Source organism: Grampus griseus (assembly GCF_964374135.1).
Source record: "Grampus griseus genome assembly, chromosome: 4".
Lineage (NCBI taxonomy): Eukaryota > Metazoa > Chordata > Mammalia > Artiodactyla > Delphinidae > Grampus > Grampus griseus.
The window spans coordinates 18,501,198-18,519,374 of NC_138997.1; the positions used below are offsets into that span (position 1 = coordinate 18,501,198).

Sequence of the window (18,177 nt, forward strand, 5' to 3'; positions counted from 1 at the left end):
TGGAAACCTTATACAGAGGAAAAGTGCATAACTTCACAATACACAGTTTAGCATAAGAGTGACAGGGAAAAATTATTTTAGATAGTGGATATACAGTAAGCGATTTATGCACGTTTCCATTTTTTAAAGAATATGTAGAAAAAATGACACATCAAATCTCACTTATATCCATTCCAATTGAATTCTAATCAAACGTTGTCACTAAATGGGACTCCAAGGGGCATGACTCTCTTCCATAAGTACAAACTCTAAAGCCTGGAATGTACTGCAAATATGCTGGCCTCCCTCTTCAGTTAAAGAAAGAACAAATAGTAAAATGAGTTCAGGAGTCGTACTTTGCAGGGGAACTCTCAAAAGAAGCACTCTATGTTATTAATCTTCTACTCTACAATTTCACTCTTAAGACACAAGTTAAAGCCACGTTTTTTAAAAAAGTAACCAAGCATGTTTCTTACATATTTTTCATACTGTTCATATACGGAATGAATGGGACGCTTAGTCACTGGTTATTTTACTTAAGATATTCCTATCTGAATACAGACTTACCTGATATGTTTCTTTTACTAATAACATTCAAATTATCTATGCATGCAATAATAAACACTAAGCATAATCATACCATGGTATCAATTTCCTTAAAAGGTAAAGCTTATTTCAGGCAAGGTCTGGCTCAAGGATTAAAATAAACACACACAGCAGGAAAGTTGTAACGTATATTCTGTTTCTTCAAGCCATGAAATATATATTTATTTATACATATATACTTATAAATAAAAAAACAAGAACTGTCAATGAAATACCCTAGTTGTACTGCGCTCTAAGAATTAAGGTTATTCAATTTTTTCTTCTATGTGTTAATGAACACCTTTAAACAACCACCAAAAAAAAAAAAATCATATTTGAAATCCAAGGTTCACAAAAATGTCACAGGGGGAAAAAAGGAGAGGAAAAGAAAATATGAACCTAAGATGATTCCAGCAGGGAAGAAAATTTCCCACATACAAAGGTATTAGCCGTGAAGCAAGGGAAAGCCAGAGGCCTCAGTATGAAATTGGAGCTCCCTGAATTCACACTCAGGGCATCAAGGCAGGGTGCTCCATCTTTCGTTCCAGCTGAGCCTGTGACCTACAGCAATTTTACCTGCAAGACTTCCCACAGTCAGTCCAACCAGGTGTAGCTCGATCAGAAATGTGTTTAGCAATCATATGAACAAAGAAATGAATTTCTCTAATCACCTGCCTCAGAGAAGCATTAAAATTCTCAATCTGAATCATCACCCTTTTAACTAATTACAACATTGGTTTAAAAGTGCAACTAGGCTAGTTCTCAGCATTCGCCATAGTACAGGATGGTTACAAGTGGTAAACGAAAAATTCTGATCTCAGAACGATTCGCATTTGCATCTAAAATGCTACGATGAAACCACATAACTCCCTCCTCAAAATGTTTCATGTGACGTCTCCTTGAAGTGGCTTTCACTTTAGCTATGTGTGGCTTCCTTTATTTGCTTTAGTGACAAAAATATGAACATGAATATAAAGAAGCAAAGACTCTAAAACAAAGGCCAACAGTAGATACCACAGCCAGCACTAGATTTTTTTTTTCATGGTTTTAACCTAGAGGAAAAACTCAAGGTCCAATAAAAATACCTTCTTTATGTAACTCACAGTTAGCACTCTTTTTATGTTTTAGATTAGTTTGTCTTATAACACAATGATAGGGTCAGCGGTGCCAAGTAAAGCCTGGTTAACAGTCCCATTGTTTGTGAACCTCAGCTACATATTTCTAAAAAGGAAGCCGATATACTTGCCCCATTAGAAAGCTACATTTTTCTCCCACAGGAAAGGCTAATGGTGTTCCACTAAAGTGATTTCCAGCAGTAACAATATTTTACATAAAAACAAATCCCTAATAAACTCTATTTTCTATCAATTCATTGATACCAACTAATGAATGTGGCCTTGAGTATACTTGAGCTTAGTGTCATGGTGGTAAGTCCAGGATCTAGAGTCCAAACACCTGCTCCACCACTCACTCGCTTGCATGACCTTGGAAGGGTACTGAATCTCCCCTAGTCTCAGTGTGATTAGAAGGCTAGAGCTAGGTAATGCATGTGCAGGGCATATACATTAATGTTATTAACATTTTTAGAATACAAAGCTCGTGTGTGTGTGTGTGTGTGTGTGTGTGTGTGTGTGTGTATTCACTTTACTATCTATTTACTTTGAGAGAGATCCTATGGAGAAACAAAGTAGCTGACAAGTTAACAAGTGTTCTCTTCAAATATAATCAGGTGAAATAACATATTACAAGACATATGCCATTAATAAACACACCAACTCCCTAACCATTATCGATGGAAAATTCATTCCTTCCACTCCCTGAAATGACAAAAGATTAAAGGAAGTCTCAAGGCAGGCAAAGGCACTGGAAAATTGTTTTTAATTTATCATTCTAAAGTACAGCTATAGAAAAACACATTAATTAGGTAAGGAAAAGGTCAAGGACAACGATTACTCAAGCACCTCCCTTTTTTTCTTTTTTTAAACAGAAGCCACAAGTTTTTTATTAACACAGGTGGGATTTTTTCCCATGTTATATATGCAGAACCTAAAATAAAGATTTGTGAACTCACTCATCCACACTGACTGGCTCCAAAAATTCATTTGGTTGCCAAGCTTAAATAAAGGCCTAGGCAAATCTACTAAGGACATAAATTGGGGCAAATAACTAGAAAGAAGAGGTAAAAGAATCCATATGTTTAAATAAAAGATCTAAAAAGCCTAGAAGCTCATATTATATTATTAGCACAAGCTAATACTTGTGCTTAGAAGTGTGTAAAATAATTACAGAATCCAGAGTAAAGGAGACCTGGCTTATACGTTTACATGAAAATGCCTGGGGAGATGGATAAGGAAGTCAGGGATTCCATAAGTCAAGCGTACTAGAAAAAGCAATCCAACCTGGGCTACGTTAATAAAAAGTATGATATTGGAGGAGAAAAAAAGCAAGTACTGCTATCACTACGTTTTCGTGATGATCAGATATAGCTTTTCCAGTCAATTCGTTTGCTGGAGAGATAAAAACAAAGATTAATTACGTGACAGTCATCATGCTAAGCCTGGGGAGATGAAGTGAATAGAGGCTTGTCCTGGAAGATTTCACAGTTAAAGAGAAAGTTGTGTTGCAAATGTTTGTGATACCCTGTGTGTACCAAGTACAAGAGGAAGCACAGGCAGCTATGCCTGAGGGGATCAGCAAAGTAAGTTTTACACAGAAGGACACAGTAATGAGCAAGAGTGTTCCATGCAGAGGAACAACAAACAGAAAACCATAGAAGGTATCATTGGGGTTTTTAAGTTGTTCAGTTTAGTTCCATCAACTTTATATAGACCAAATAGCCCCATGCATGCAGAATACACATGTAAATAAAAAATGTTCTCCCTGCTCCCAAGAACTTATATTGTAATAAACTGAAGACACTTAAAGTAAGTTCAGCACAATGTGACATACTCTATATATACTGTAAATATTTTTGATATTCAGGCAATAAGGGTCAAATCCTATAATATAAAGAATTCCTAAAATTCAGTCAGAAAAAGATCACCAAAAATGGGATTAGCTGAATCAGATGTTCATTTTTAAATGATCACTCTAATGATAATGAATGTTAGAGAGGGGACAAGTTTGAAAACAAAGAGACTAATGTTGGGAGGATACTGCTGCACTGGGTGAAGTATTTAAAAGATCTCAACTGAAGGACAGATTTAATTAACTGGACAGATGGTAGTCACATTGCGCCCAGGATAGAAAACACAGGAGAACAAACACCCCACTTTACTTTCACCATATCCATCCACAGCAACTGCTGCATATACGGTTTGAGAGAAAGATCCAGACAAAAGACTAGATAGCAGATACAGATGTGTTAATCATCAGCCTATAAGCAGAAGTAAATCCTATGAGTGTAAGGAGGTGAAACTGCCTGGAAGAACTTGTAAAGGGATAAAAGAACATTTAGGATTCAATCAAGACGAGCTGACAAGTCAGAAAAAGGGGAAATCCAAGAAAGACAATGAGGACAATGTTTCTGGAAGAAAGAGGTGGCCCACCATGTCAAATATCACAGAGACCAGCAACTGGACAGTCATTGGTGACCTTTGCCATACTGTTTCAGAGGAATGGTAGAGGCCCCCAAACTACAATGGATTTGACAGTGGGTAGGAGGTGACAAAGTATATGCTTTAATGCAGGTTAATTCTAGAAGAAGAACGCTGCGCTTTCAAGGGAGCTGTCCAACAATAAAATAACAATACCTAACAGCTACCAAGGGCTCTTTTTGAGCAGGCAGTAGGGAAGGCATTTCACATACGATTCCTCTCCTGGCTACCACCACCTTCAAAATCAGTATTACTGTTTCCACTTTTCAGTTAAGAAAAATTGGGTTCGGGATGATTACATAACTTCCCCATGAACACACAGCTGGCACATGGAGAAAGGAGGATTGAAATGCAGGTTCTGTCAAACCATAAACCAGTACTCTTTCCACACTCTGATGCTGCCTTCCCATCACTGGAAATTAGGGGGGGTAGGGGGTTATTAACCATTTTACAGGAAGGTCTTTTTTTTCTTTTTTGGAAGATAGCTAACTAGTTGACTTTAAAAGTCACTTCCACCTTCAACAGCCCATGATTCTCGCATATACTTTGCTCACAGGTAGCTGTAATAGCTACAGAATTTCAGATCTAAATGCTCATCACTCCTTTTGCAGCACTTTTTATGCCATCTTCACTTTAAAATAAGCCCACATCCTAACAATGTGCCTATCATGCTACACACAGAGAAAATTAATATCGGTTCCATTTATTTTTGCCAAAAAATGAAAGTACAGTCTCTGAAGACAGTCACTTCCGTTTCCGCACTCCACAGCATGCTGCATCTTCTGCTATTAAAGTAATTATAACTTATATTGTGATTTGCTTTCGCACCTCACACTGGACAGTAACCTTCAGAGACTGTCTACTTTATTGTAAGCTCTGAGAACATAGCACAGAGCCAGGAAGCAGGGGGCACTAAAACTCTGATGCATGCATGCATGGACAGAACGGAAGAATGGATGGAGAGATGGATGGTGTGGTAAGTGAAGGAAATAATATTTTTTAACAGCTATTTTACACTTGATAATGGATTATTTAATCTATTTACCAACTGGGGGATATTACAATGATATACTTGAAGGAGGCAGTATGGAAAATCGAGTGGTACAAGAGGCATGGGATATGGATTTAAAGAGAAATGAACGTTCACTCACAAAAAGACTTCTAAAATACAGGATTTTTCCTGGATTCAATACCACCCAAAGGCAAAAAAACAACAACAAAAAAAACAACTAGTCAATTCACTAAATTATTTTTTAAAGATCAGTTACTTTCGAAACCTCTATCAAGAAGGCCAATCTTATCCTAAATAAGTAATTTACAATGGAATTTCAGGTGTGACCCCCTAGGAGATGTTCGAGGAGAGAAAGTTTCATAAGGAACTTTGAAATCACCCCAAAAGTGCCTACCTATGTTTCAAGATCTATTCAATCTTCAGATCTGGCTAGCAAAGGTCTGTTCTCTACTCTCAAGTCTCAGACTTTTTTTTCTCTCAAGATGCATATGACATGACATTCACTTGCACAGAACACTAGCATGAGTGAGTCCAGGTTCTAATAAACTATCCTCAAAAATGCTCACGGAAATGAAGGCAAACACTGCCACAGCTCACAAGAATGTCTGATTTCCACTGTGATTAAAGGCATATCGGTAAGATCAAGAGGACTGCAAGCTATGCAAATACCCACCATGACAGCTGCAGCTCGCATCCTCTCCCGCATGAGGAAACACATCAGGATGAAGTGAAAGTAGCATTTTAAGGCTGAACTTGAATCCACCCTAGTTTATATATAGATATTTTAAAATAAGTCATTTGCAAACTTCTGTATGTCGTTATCAGTAGCTGTTAATACCTCACAGCTGAGTGTAACACAGAACTGTGTTGTGACACTGCAGTTGGAAGCCACTGGCCTCTTTTAGGCCTCGGTGAAACTTAAACTAGTTATCAAATTACGATCAGACTCGCTGGGTTAGCCAATTTCAATGGCCTTAGGAGCTGTTTATCAACAACTATTAAAGACAGAGTGTGCCAGAAGTTAGAGCAGGCAGAAGAGGCAGGTTTGGGCTCTGGTCAAGTCGGGTGCTGAGGCGCCTTCATGGTGTGATTTGAAAAGTAAACAAGGAACTTGGCCTGTCCTCAATTACCCCACTAAACCACCGTGGTGTCAGGCTATCACACTGTCTTTAGTACTCGCTTGTATTACAAATAAAAGCAAGCAAAATACAACCAATGCCTACAGAAGTCACTGGTAAAATGCATTTGCTAGCCAGGTTTTCTGGAAAGCTCCTAGTTACACAGCAGATTAGGTATTCGATACCTTAAAGCTGCAGATGCAGCAGGACTGGGAGAAGATACAATTGAAGGAAAATTCAGTAGGAAGGGCACGAGAAGTAAGAGCATCCCGACTCTGGGGGTCCTCACCCAGAAAAGGGACATCATGGGATGGATGCTAGACTGGGCCCCCCAAGTGGAGGACTTGCGTTCCAGGAAGTTTAAAGGTTAGCACAAGAACAGTGAAGCAACCGAGCCCATGGTGCTGGAGGTTCCACAGAAGGAAGGAAGCCAAGATGAACCTTTGCCCACTTCCCCAGTTTCAAGAGACCCTGACAACCTGATGTGGTTTTCCAAGAAGGCTACTGGGATGGGGAAAAGCCCAGAAACCATGACATGTGGGAAAAAGCTAGAAGAGTTAAGAACAGGGAAGCTGTTTTTAGTATCAAATAAGCTCTCTTGCAAAAGAAAAGGTTCATTTCATAGAACTCTGTAGGGCAATGCAAGGAACAACAAACATGTATGTCAGAGCATCAGACTGAGGTCAAACATTAGGAAACATCCTGACGGGCAGAAATGGCCAGGATAGAGCAGGAGATCTTAAGAATTCGGGAGCTCCTTCTCACTAGATATGTTCACAGGCAGTGGAAAACTATCCCTCAGCGAGTCTGGACAGGGGTTCCACACTGGGGATAGCCTGAGCTAGATTTCTGGGGCGCTGTCCCATTCTAGGAGTCCGATTTGTTCATTGTGGTTAGGGTCAGACTTGAGCAAGTGTAAGAGATAAAAGGTTTCCCACATAAACTCCGATCCCTCTCACCAGTTCACAATCAGAGGACTGGCTCCAGGCTGGACAGGAGTTAGATTTCCAAGGTTTCTTCTAGCTTCAAATTTTCATAATTTTAGTCTCAGATTTACACCCAAATAAATGAGGATCATGTATTCTCTCTATTCAGAAGATCCCCACAATGCATTCCAGGGTTAAATGTCCTTGACTGGTTATAAAAAATAAAAAATAAAAAAATCACCTAAATCCCTAATGCTTCCGAACAGTGTTTTCTCTTATCCACTTGATAGTGGTGACGGATAACATCTGAGTGTGATCCGCTGTAGAAAGAGACTTTTTAATATGTTAAATCTACAGTTTAATCACCACTCAACCTTTTCTTTTTAAGACTGAAGAATCTCTCAGTTCCTGTCACAATTTAAAATCCTTTAGTCACTCGGAGGGGACCTCTTTTTTTCCCCCCCAACATATTCCAAATTTTCTACATCTGTTTCTAGAAGTGCACGTGCAGTGAGACACAGCACTCATGTAGAATTCTGACTAGAGGTGAAGACAAGAGCGATTCCCCCCGGGCTGCTAAACGCAGATCGGCGAAGGTTGACAATGATGAGATTTTTATGTAGGAATATAGTTTCCCTAGTCTTCAGCTCCTTGAAGGAAATGTATTTCTGTGCTAGGGAGACATTAAATCCTGGCTCATAACCCAGAGCTGGGAAAGCCCCGGCTGGCCTGCTTTAACGGGGAGCCATATGACCAAGTCTGGGCTCGTGCAGATCCATCTGTGGTCCTCTGTGACAGCCATCAGAGCAGGCAGCTCACCATGCTGCCTCCCTGTTGCCTCCCTGATCCCAGGGCCATGCTTTCCTCAAAGCATTCACCATGCAGCTATGCCATCAGGAGAGCGGACTCACAAGCAGCCTGTACTCCCGGCCTGAAGACTTTTTAGTATTATGACACAGACACCTCATATTTGGGCCTGCAGTACGTTTTACATCTCTGTTTTGGTTCCTACACGTATTAACCTTTATTCATTTGGATTTGCGCGTTTCTCGAGGTAAGCAATATGATTGTGAAGTGGACTCTGGGCCTCCCAGATGCCTGTCACAATAGCTCACCCCCACAGCCTGGGATCATCTCCAATCTTCCTGAGGAAAAAAAGCATCACCTAACTTTGAGTAAATCGACCTATACACCCTTTGACACTGACTCACTGAAAACTAAGCACTCCCTGGGTAAGCCACTATTGCCAGTTATGCTTCTGCAGGCTGGCTATTAGGCAAAAAACATACAACCCCAATTATAAAACAGAGTATTTCAAAACTCATGTGAAAAACACCTTCTACAGGATGGGCACTTACAAATCAAGAAACCCCTCACGTTTGTGAGCCACCCATGATTTAAGATCCACAAAATTTCAAAACAGAAAAGAACCCTATAATTTAAAATTTTAAATCCCTCTTATCCTTTATCTATCATTTCATTTATTTAACAATCGTGTATCAAATGCCTGTTCTAGGGTAGGCCCTGTGCTAGGGCTAAAGATACAAAGATAAGTGGAACCAACACCCAGTCTTCTGGGCTCTCCACTTCTGGGGAGGAGAGGCAGTCAGGTAAACAGATCATCACAGCAACATGCTCTATTCAAGGTGTCCGCTGTGAGACTGAAGAGACTGTGTCCCTTCACGCCAATGAGTGAAGGTATCAGGAGATGTGGGTCCCAGAGGAGGTGACATTTGAACTAAAGCTGTAATATAATGAGAATTAAATGATGAGAACTGTTATCATGCCAATAGTCAGACCCACACAGAGAAGGTATGCATGTACTTTAATTTATTAACATTAAATATACATAGCAGACCAACAATGCCAGGTTTAATAATAAAAAGAAATTTAATTCCTTTGTAAAAAGCAAAAAAATTATACCACAAACTTGAAGCCCTGACTCAGGTTCTGTCATTTTAAGAGAATATATTGTGCTTTTAATTTAATTTGATAAAATGGCATAGCTCACAAGATGTTTAAAACCAAATGTCAATGGATGGCTTAAAGCCCACTTAGGAGAACATAAGGAGTCAGCAGAGTTGGTGCCACCTTTTTTAACTTCTCACGGCCCCTGTATCTTCCCACTAGATAGCCTCCAGTGACACTGGGGGGGCAGAGAAGGGCAGGAGCTTATGCTGGAGAAGGCTGCATTTCTGGATTACAAAAGCTTTACAGAAAATGATGAATTGAGACGTAAACAAAGGAAGAGAATTTTGCTTTGTTTTGGTTTCGATTTTTCGTGTTTTGTTTTTCGTCATGAGATTTGCCAGGTCATTGTTCTCTTCAAGTCCAAGTCTGGACAATAGTTAAAACATATAAATCACCCAATAAATCAAACACTGAATGATTAACATATCTTTTCTCACTCGTCAAAAATTGATCGGCCTAAGGAGAAATACAACAGAAACTGAAAGAAAGCTTTCAGGTTCAAGTTAATATGCTAGGTTGAAAAGGATTTTAGCCTTTTAAACTCAGCTGGCATAAAGCCAGTCCAAATGACCAAACAACAAAACTGCCCTCAATCTGTGTCACCTTCGTAATGCCTTCTTCTCATACTCCATTCCCTGATGTCGCTGGAGAAGGCAGCATTCCAATTAACCGGGCAGTCACCATATAGAGCCATCTACAGAGAATCGAAATTTATATAACGCACTCAAAATAAACATATAATGTGTCTCCATTTATGGCTTCAGGAGACACGTGATAATTGTGCATTGCCCAAATCATTCAACAAGAATTTATTCAGTGCCCAAAGTGCAAGGCATTGAGCTAGGCACTATTAGCTAGGCACTGTATTTCCCAAACTAAAAGTTTGAATACACATTTTAACAAATTATTTTATGTAACTTCCAAGTAAATGCAGCAATCTTGGGAGATACAGTTTAGACACTGACATACTAAAATTTCCAAAACATTCCAATACTACACAGAGACAACTGAACATTTTAAATCAGAAGTAGCTGCTCCTCCCAAAAAGAAAAACTGGAGCTATACAGTCACTGTAGAAAGAGACTCTTTAACTCTTAGAATCCTGGGGCTGATGGGAAATTTTTTTTAAATTTAGCTCCATATGAATAAAATATTCTCTCTGAACATCAACCATCATTCTTCGGGTTTCACAACTATAGAAAGTATCTGAAATTGACAAACATTGAAAGGTGGTATGTCATAATCTGGAGGCAGCTGTTAACCTAAATCTTTGGTAATTGACTTGTTTGTTTTGCTCTTTTGCAGAGACATGCAGAATTTCCAGCTGTAAGGGATGGAAGTTCAAAGAAAGTCAGAGAGACCACCTTTTAAAATAGAGTTGAATATATTTTGCTGTGAGGCAAAAGCACAGACTAGGGAAATAAAAAGAAAAACACAAAGTTCTATTCCTCTCTATGATGGTCTCAAAAGGAATCCATCCAATTCCAAAAACATATAGCATTTTAATAACTGATAACTGCTTCCTCAGAGTTTGTTTTTTTTTTTAAATACCTGCATGTGCACTTGTGAAATGGATTTGAGATTCCAGCAATAGGTTTAAGCCCTCAAGTTGATAGTCCACCTGCTTTAAGCCATTATTCACAATCCCTAACCGTGGAGGAATATGAAATTTTTAATTTGATTTCTTATATGAAATATAATGGATGGCTTATCAATGAATACAGGAGATGGAAATATTATAAAATAAAATGGGTTCAAAATGCCAAAATGCAAAGAATATTAAAGACAGTTTACAAACTGAAACCCTGTTTCAGTCTACATCATTCCTACCTGATGACTGTATTTTAAAAAAGGAGTAGATCGCCTAAGAAACACTGGCTCCTGGGCTTCCCTGGTGGCGCAGTGGTTGAGAGTCCGCCTGCCTATGCAGGGGACACGGGTTCACACCCCGGTCCGGGAGGATCTCACATGCCGCAGAGCGGCTGGGCCGGTGAGCCATGGCTGCTGAGCCTGTGCGTCCCGAGCCTGTGCTCCGCAACGGGAGAGGCCACAGCAGTGAGAGGCCCGCGTACCGCAAAAAAAAAAAAGAAACACTGGCTCCTATTTTCTAGAGCTTTCCCTAGAAATTAACAAAATCCTCAAACCAGAGTAACAATATGGGCCATTATCTGTAGTTCAGACAAACAGTCTTACAATAACACCTTTCAAAATAAAAGTAAATAAAACTCCTTACCAGGAGTGTACGCTATTTCTATTTCTGCGTATATATTGATATGAATAGAAAACACTGTTTAACAGTTTTCCTTTAGTAAACTTCATGCCAAGATCAAACCAGATTTACCATCAGACTTTAAATTTCTGCTAAATATAAAGATATAAAAGCTTCCCCTAATAAAACTATTTTATATAGCCAGTAATTCAATAAAGAAAATTTCAAAACAAAATGTGATATCCTAAATATTACTAAAAGAAGTGACAGTTTCAAACAGATGCTCAAGAGAGAAGAGCATCTTTGCCAAAGGGAAGAATTTGCTTACACTCACCTCCATTCTAGTCCCACCTGTGACCAACCATTCTATCTATTCTGGCTCCATTTCTTCAACCATAAAATAAATGTCACATGAGCTACCACTGTAGACCCAAGGCATTCATGAATTTCAATATTAATGGTCCTGACTATTCTTGAGTGACCCTGAAAACACATTAACATGCTGTCATTTGTAATTCTGTGTCAGCAGTGACTGAATTGCCATTCCCAGGTGAGTGGACCAAGGGTAACCTTCCAGGCTCTCAACTCCCATTTGATGATCTTCTGGTTCTCACAAGTGAGTGGCGAGTACAACTGCTGCCCATTTACACAGAGGACAAGTAGCCTGTGATGTTATTAACACGTAACAGTGGAATTATAGGAAGCTGGGACTCAAAATCTCACTGTATTCCTCTTGAACATCAGGAGAATGCTACACTAGAAAGGTGCTGAAAAAATTAACAAAATGATTTTTTCATATCATTTAACTGGATTTGCTAAAAGGAGACTATGTCTAGAAAAATGCTGTTTTCCAATGAGGTCACTCTAAGTGGATTCTTTATTTGGTTTCATAATTAGTTTCAACTTTACACATGGCTGACACAAAAAAGATAAGGAAAAGCAGAAGAGGCCAATTATAAAAGCTATAAACGCATACTATGTCAGTCATATTTCATATCTCTAAAATTACAAATAAAAGCACATCATAAAGAAACAAACAGATCTTAAAAGGCATATTTTGAAAGTAATCTAAACAAATGTCAGAGTAAACCTCTAACTAGAGCCTAAGGTGTTACTTTTTTCACATTTTAACTGGATGTCTTAGATTGTTCTTTAAAGCAGAGGTTCTTCCCACAGTTCCCAAAACACTATTATTTTTTAAACGTTAATTCTTCTAACTGATGGCACTGGAATTTCCCTGAATCCCAGCTGCAACTGTTGCCTTAAGCCTTAAGTTTACAGAATGTTTTGAAAACAATGCACTTGTGTTATATTTACTTTATAGTGGAAATCCTGAAAGGATTAAGGAAGAGATCAATCTAATTTGCAATTAACAGCATTAATTTCCTTGCGTTCACTAAGTCCTAGAAAAGAATTTGTTCTCTTTTGAAGGATATTCACCATGCCCAAATCGTGTTGCTTATAGTATTAATTAGATTAGCAGTCGGTCCCCTTTCTTCACATCCAGTGCTGATGTAAACTTCAGCCACCAAACAATGACATTTAGTCAAAGTTTCAATTAATGACACTGAATTAATGCAGTTTTAATATACTCAAATGGAAAACCAGATACATGGAAAAGCTCAACTGATGGTAACAAACATCAGTAAAATAAATTCACAATGAGCTCTTCTTGACACACTGCAAAGAAATGGTGTTATTTAATATTCCATTTCAAGATCCAAACATGACAGTTATCACTGATGTACCATATTTTTGTTTTCTTTAATTAAGTAGTATTATCAGCCTCATTCAGCTAGAAACACTAGTGGCTTGAATCCCTATTTACGTAACATTTTACTTAGCTACAATCGTCTTGCTTATAAGATCCTAGATAGCTTTCCAGAATTTCTCTATGTGTACTTTGTCTACACAAATACTATATAAGCTGACAATACACAGAAGGACAGCTCCTTTTTTTGCATTCCCAAGAGTTAAAAGCAATCTGACATAAAGCACAAGGGTCCCCTAACTAGAGCTTTTGAGAAATTCCCCAAAACACTTCCCAGGAATTGACCCCTCAACAACCTACCATGGTATCTGGAATTTCTACCATTTGGGTTAAGGTAAAAGGCCCATTACAAAATACCTGGAGATGGGAAGAGAAGAAAGGGCAAGAGATTTAACAAAGCAGCAGACTTGTCACATACAGTTCGATTTCCTCCAAGTGTTTAACTGTCATATAAGCAAAGTTCTACAGCCCAGCCTGTAGGGAATGTTAGGGCCACATGAAGAAGAGTTAAAGACAGGAACAGGCAGGGAGACATGAAGGGAAGCCAGAGTTTGGAACAAGGCCCGTGGAGCACCACTTAAGAGAAAAAACCAGACTATGGGTTGTATTAAGGGAGGAGAGGGGGAAATAGTTATTCTTCTATTTATTGACTTCTGTCTTTTGCCTTATAATTATACAATGTTTCTTTTTAAAAATATAAAACAGTAAATGGATCAAACTATTCTGCTTTCCAACAAATGGCACTACCAAGATGTTTTCTCTGAATTGTTTTTCTTTCCATTGTTTTTATGCAAGAACAGACAAAATGAAACAGCCCAAGTTTTGCTAGATGAAGTAACTTTCTGACGTTATCTAAACGAATGCTTTTTCTCTCCAATGCTGCCATGCCCTTCCATTTTTAAGGTTTAAAAACTGACCAGGGTCTGTGAACACACTCAAGAAGATGCTGAAAATCTGAAAAACTACAGTCAGTCGAGACTAAAACTCAACCTGCCTACCTTTCTAAAGTTGCATTCTGGAAATACAAATCAAGAAAGCTGTCACATCATCGCATTACTACAAACAAAACCACAAGCACAGCTTTATGTGTAAACAGCAGTTTGTTATACAACAAAAGCCAGATCACACTAATGAAGATAACTGTAAACAAACGCCATGGCCGCAGTAATAATGATCCGAATTCTTACTTCTACTTGCGAGTCAATGTTATCTGTACTTTATAAAGTGAAAGAATACTTAAGGAGCACAAAAATTTCACTTGCCCAGTTTAAAAACATGAGTCAATCTCAGACCACTGAGATAAAAGTTCTAACAAAATTTAGAGTAAAGTCATGGTTTCATGGCTTCGTGAACTATGTCTTATTGAATTTTTGTAAATGTGAAAAATCGTTTGGTAACCTGTATTCCATTCTGCAAACATGTACTTCCTACTCATTAAGCATACACATATGTTTTCACGTGGAAATGCTATGTCATAGAAGACTGATAATCAAAATAGATTATCATCTCAAATGATGGTAAAAATCATATGTATGACAAAATGTCAAATCCAACTTTCAATAATGCCTCTTAAGCCAACCATATAAAGTCTATAAGAAAGCATAAGAGGAATAGCAGTAGTATATCCACCTTAACATCAGGATTCATCATAAAACCTTTTCTATAAACAAAATTTCACATTTAAAATTTCACATCAAGATCCCTATCAAAATATATGCAAAATTAACTTTTCCTATTTTGAATCTATTACATCCAACTGCATTTCAGTTCTGCAAAAATAAGTAAACCAAATTTTTTTGAATTATCGGTGGTCATGTGTATGTATAATGAAAAGCCATTTATGATAGTATGTATATAATACAGTACTGTAAAAAGGCAAGACAAAATAGCCATGGAATTGTTCAATGGGCTCTTTCACATCAACGGGTAAAGACATCAAGCCAGAACGTATGAACAATTATTTTCACATTCTTCACTTGATGATAATTTTACATTTACATTAAGAAGCCACACTCTGCGATTTAAAACAGAGAACTGACCTTATGTGTACACATGAGTGTTTTCTAATTGCTGACACATTTACTGCTATCATTTTAATTGTAAGCTTTACATCAAGTGTTTTGAAAAAAGGTAATCTCAACATACAGATTGGCGTTACACCTAAACTTCACACCTTAGGGAGATATTTGTTATTCTCTGATATTTCAGCAAAAGGTCTTAATTTTTGAAAATGTCAACAGAGGCCCTTAACACAAAACATAGTTCTTCTGAATGAATGTGAATTGACTGTTTACATGAAAATCCATGCCTGCAGAAAGAATAGCTGTGCATCAATAGACCTATTTCAAGTCATTTTTTTAGAGATATTACCTCCTTATTTTGATGGGTCTGTGAATACTGCACTGAAGCAGGAATGATTCTAATAGAACCAAAACAAGAGAAGAGAGAAGACACACATACACACACTCACACGCACATTACTTTAAAAAAAAACTGAGCAAACCTGAGTGAAGCAATGAATAGTTCCGAAGCCCCATAAGGACTTATGCATCATGCATGGTCTTCAGACTGCTGGGTTACTTCACCTAACTGCCAACTTCATTGCCTTGCACTCTACTTGCATGCTCAGGCCACATTAGATACTATCTCTGTTCGGCACAAAACACACAGGCGTATACACACACACACTTTCTCTCTACACCGTCCAGCGCTGTTTCCAATTCCAGAGGCCCGCTCTGCGCGTAGCCCGTGCCCATCCCTACTCTGCTCCGCGTCCTGACTCCAGGAACGTAGGGATACTACATTTAGGGATACTACTTAATCCTGGTGTATCTGCTCTGTGGCCTCATCCTTCCAGGATTCACAGGATGGTTCCACCCCCACTCCACCACGGAATACAACGGAGTCGGCGGATTCCCCGGTGCGAAAGAGGAGACCACTACCTGTCCCCTTCCTCACCCCACGCATCCCGGCTTCTCTTCGCCAGAAACCCCAGGGCCCTCGCCGCCAGGAGTCTGTGATCCCGGGGGGGAGAAGAGCCAATGACAGGAATCAAATAGCCCGTTAACAAGCGGGTGCCAGGGGCACGGAAGAAGTGAGCGGGGTGAGGTTACCACCGGGGAGGTGTGCTCCAGCAGGGCACCCTTCAAGAGCAATGACAGCTCGGCGGGGGCAGGCTGGGGGCGGCGAGGGAGGCTGGGGAACCGCTTTCCGTGTCTCTCTCAGGGCCTGCGGGGGAATCCCGGGGCGGCAGCGGCTGGGCTCTCGGGTCGTTCCCCGCCTCCCACGCCCCCTGCGCGTCCCCTCCGCCACCCCCTCCCTGCGGCCGCCCCCGCCCCGCGCGGAAGGAAGCGCCGGGCTCCCCCCACGCTCTCCCGCTCTCTCGCGAGTCCTGTGCGGGCCCTTTCAGAGGGAAGGGAAGAGGGAGGGGGCGCGGAGGGAATTGCTGCAATGGAGCGCCGAAAGAACCCTGCCCGAGCGAGGCAGGCGGTGGAAAGCCACGGCCACATAAAAATGCCATATTAATTTCTGAAAAGCCATAAATCACCCCTCCCTCTGCAAAAGAAAACCATAAACCCGATCCCATGCAAGACTGCGAGCAGCCACCCACTTCCTATTTCTGTCACAGCAGCTACACCCTGCCAGCAACCACCCCCCGGGCGCCCCCTCCCGCCACCGCCACCGCCAACCCCGCCACCGCCTCCCCTCGGCTCAGCCATTTGCCAACTGACGCCCCCGTTACATAAAAATGCCCCAAGGGGGGCCGGGTGGGAAGCCTGGGGAAGGGCGCGCGAGGGAGGGGGTTCGAGGGTTGCACAATATCCTAGAAGGTCCGTGGCTGGAGCCGGGAGAAAACCCGGGGTTGGGGGAGGGGAGGTGAGCCGCCCGGCGCCTGCGGCACACTGTGCACCCGGGCGACCGCGGCGCGCCGCTTACCTTTCACCACCCTGTCGGTCGTCGACAACTTGGGATCAATTGCCTTGGGCTCGGACATCTCCGGCCGCCGGGGGACAGCGACGCGCTGCTCGTCCGTCCTACTGCACACCCCGACCGGACCGGCGGGCCAGACACTCAACGCCGCCGCCGCGCTGCAAACCGCTTGGCTGGAGGTCTGGGCTCTGAGCTGGCTTGAAAGTTACTGCCTTCTCCGCGCGTCCCTCCTCCTCCTTCGCCGCCGCCGCCTTCACTCCTCCTCCGCCGCCGCCGCCAGCCCCGCCGACTCTGCTCCGGGCTGCGCGTGTGTGGTGGTTATTTATTTATTTTCTAAGCACGCCTCTCGGTTCTTCTTTTATTCTTGGGGGGAAGGGGGATGGGGAGGGGAAGCGCACACACGAGCACCCACCCCGGCACGGAGATCGGGCACCGCGGAATGGAGCCCCACGCGCGCACACTGCCGGGATTAAGACCGATCACATGGGGAGGGCCGGGGGCGAGGGAGGAGAGGCAGGGCCGCCGATGTCAGTGCCACCAGCCGCGCCTCAGCGTCCCCGGCGGCGGAGAGGCGGCCGCCGCTGCTGCTGCTGCTGCTGCTGCCGCCGCTGCCGCTGCTGCCGCTGCTGCCGCTGCCACTGCTTCCCCACACAGAGCACCGCCGCTGAAAGGCGGCCGCCGGAGACGTCCCGCCGCCGCTCTCGGCCGCGCTCGCCTCTGCCTCCCCGCGCTGCTCCTTCACTCACACAGGCACAGCCGCGGAGCTCGGCAGACACAGTCCCTGGCGCAACCTACCCTCCGCCACCGCCGCCGCCGCCGCCGCCGCCGCCACCGCCGCCACCGCTCCCGCCTCCGCCTCCTCCCCTTCCTCCTCCCGGCCCCCGCCTCTAGCTCTTCGGCAGCCTCCTCCTCCCCGCGGAGCCCGCCCCCTACTCCCCCGACGTTGGAGCTGCGGGCGCTCATTGGCTAGTGTGCGCGTCACTCACTGCCAGCGGCGCTCCCCTCTGGTCCCGCCTCCCGCTCCTCCTCCTCGTCTCCGCCCCCCGTTCTGTTTTCTCGCGGCTGCTAGTCGAGCGCTTC

General features: G+C 42.0%; 1 protein-coding gene across 2 annotated transcripts in view; it reads right to left on the bottom strand.

Annotated features, from left to right (window-relative positions):
* The window catches only part of PPP3CA (protein phosphatase 3 catalytic subunit alpha), a 292,969-nt gene extending 275,232 nt beyond the window's left edge, over positions 1-17,737 (bottom strand). For both annotated transcript variants that reach the window (XM_082653807.1, XM_082653806.1), the window contains exon 1: positions 17,104-17,737. In XM_082653807.1, the coding sequence (XP_082509933.1) occupies positions 17,104-17,161 (58 nt within the window). In that variant the 5' untranslated portion in view covers positions 17,162-17,737. The remainder of the gene's footprint in view (positions 1-17,103) is intronic.
* Between the last annotated feature and the right edge of the window lie 440 nt (positions 17,738-18,177).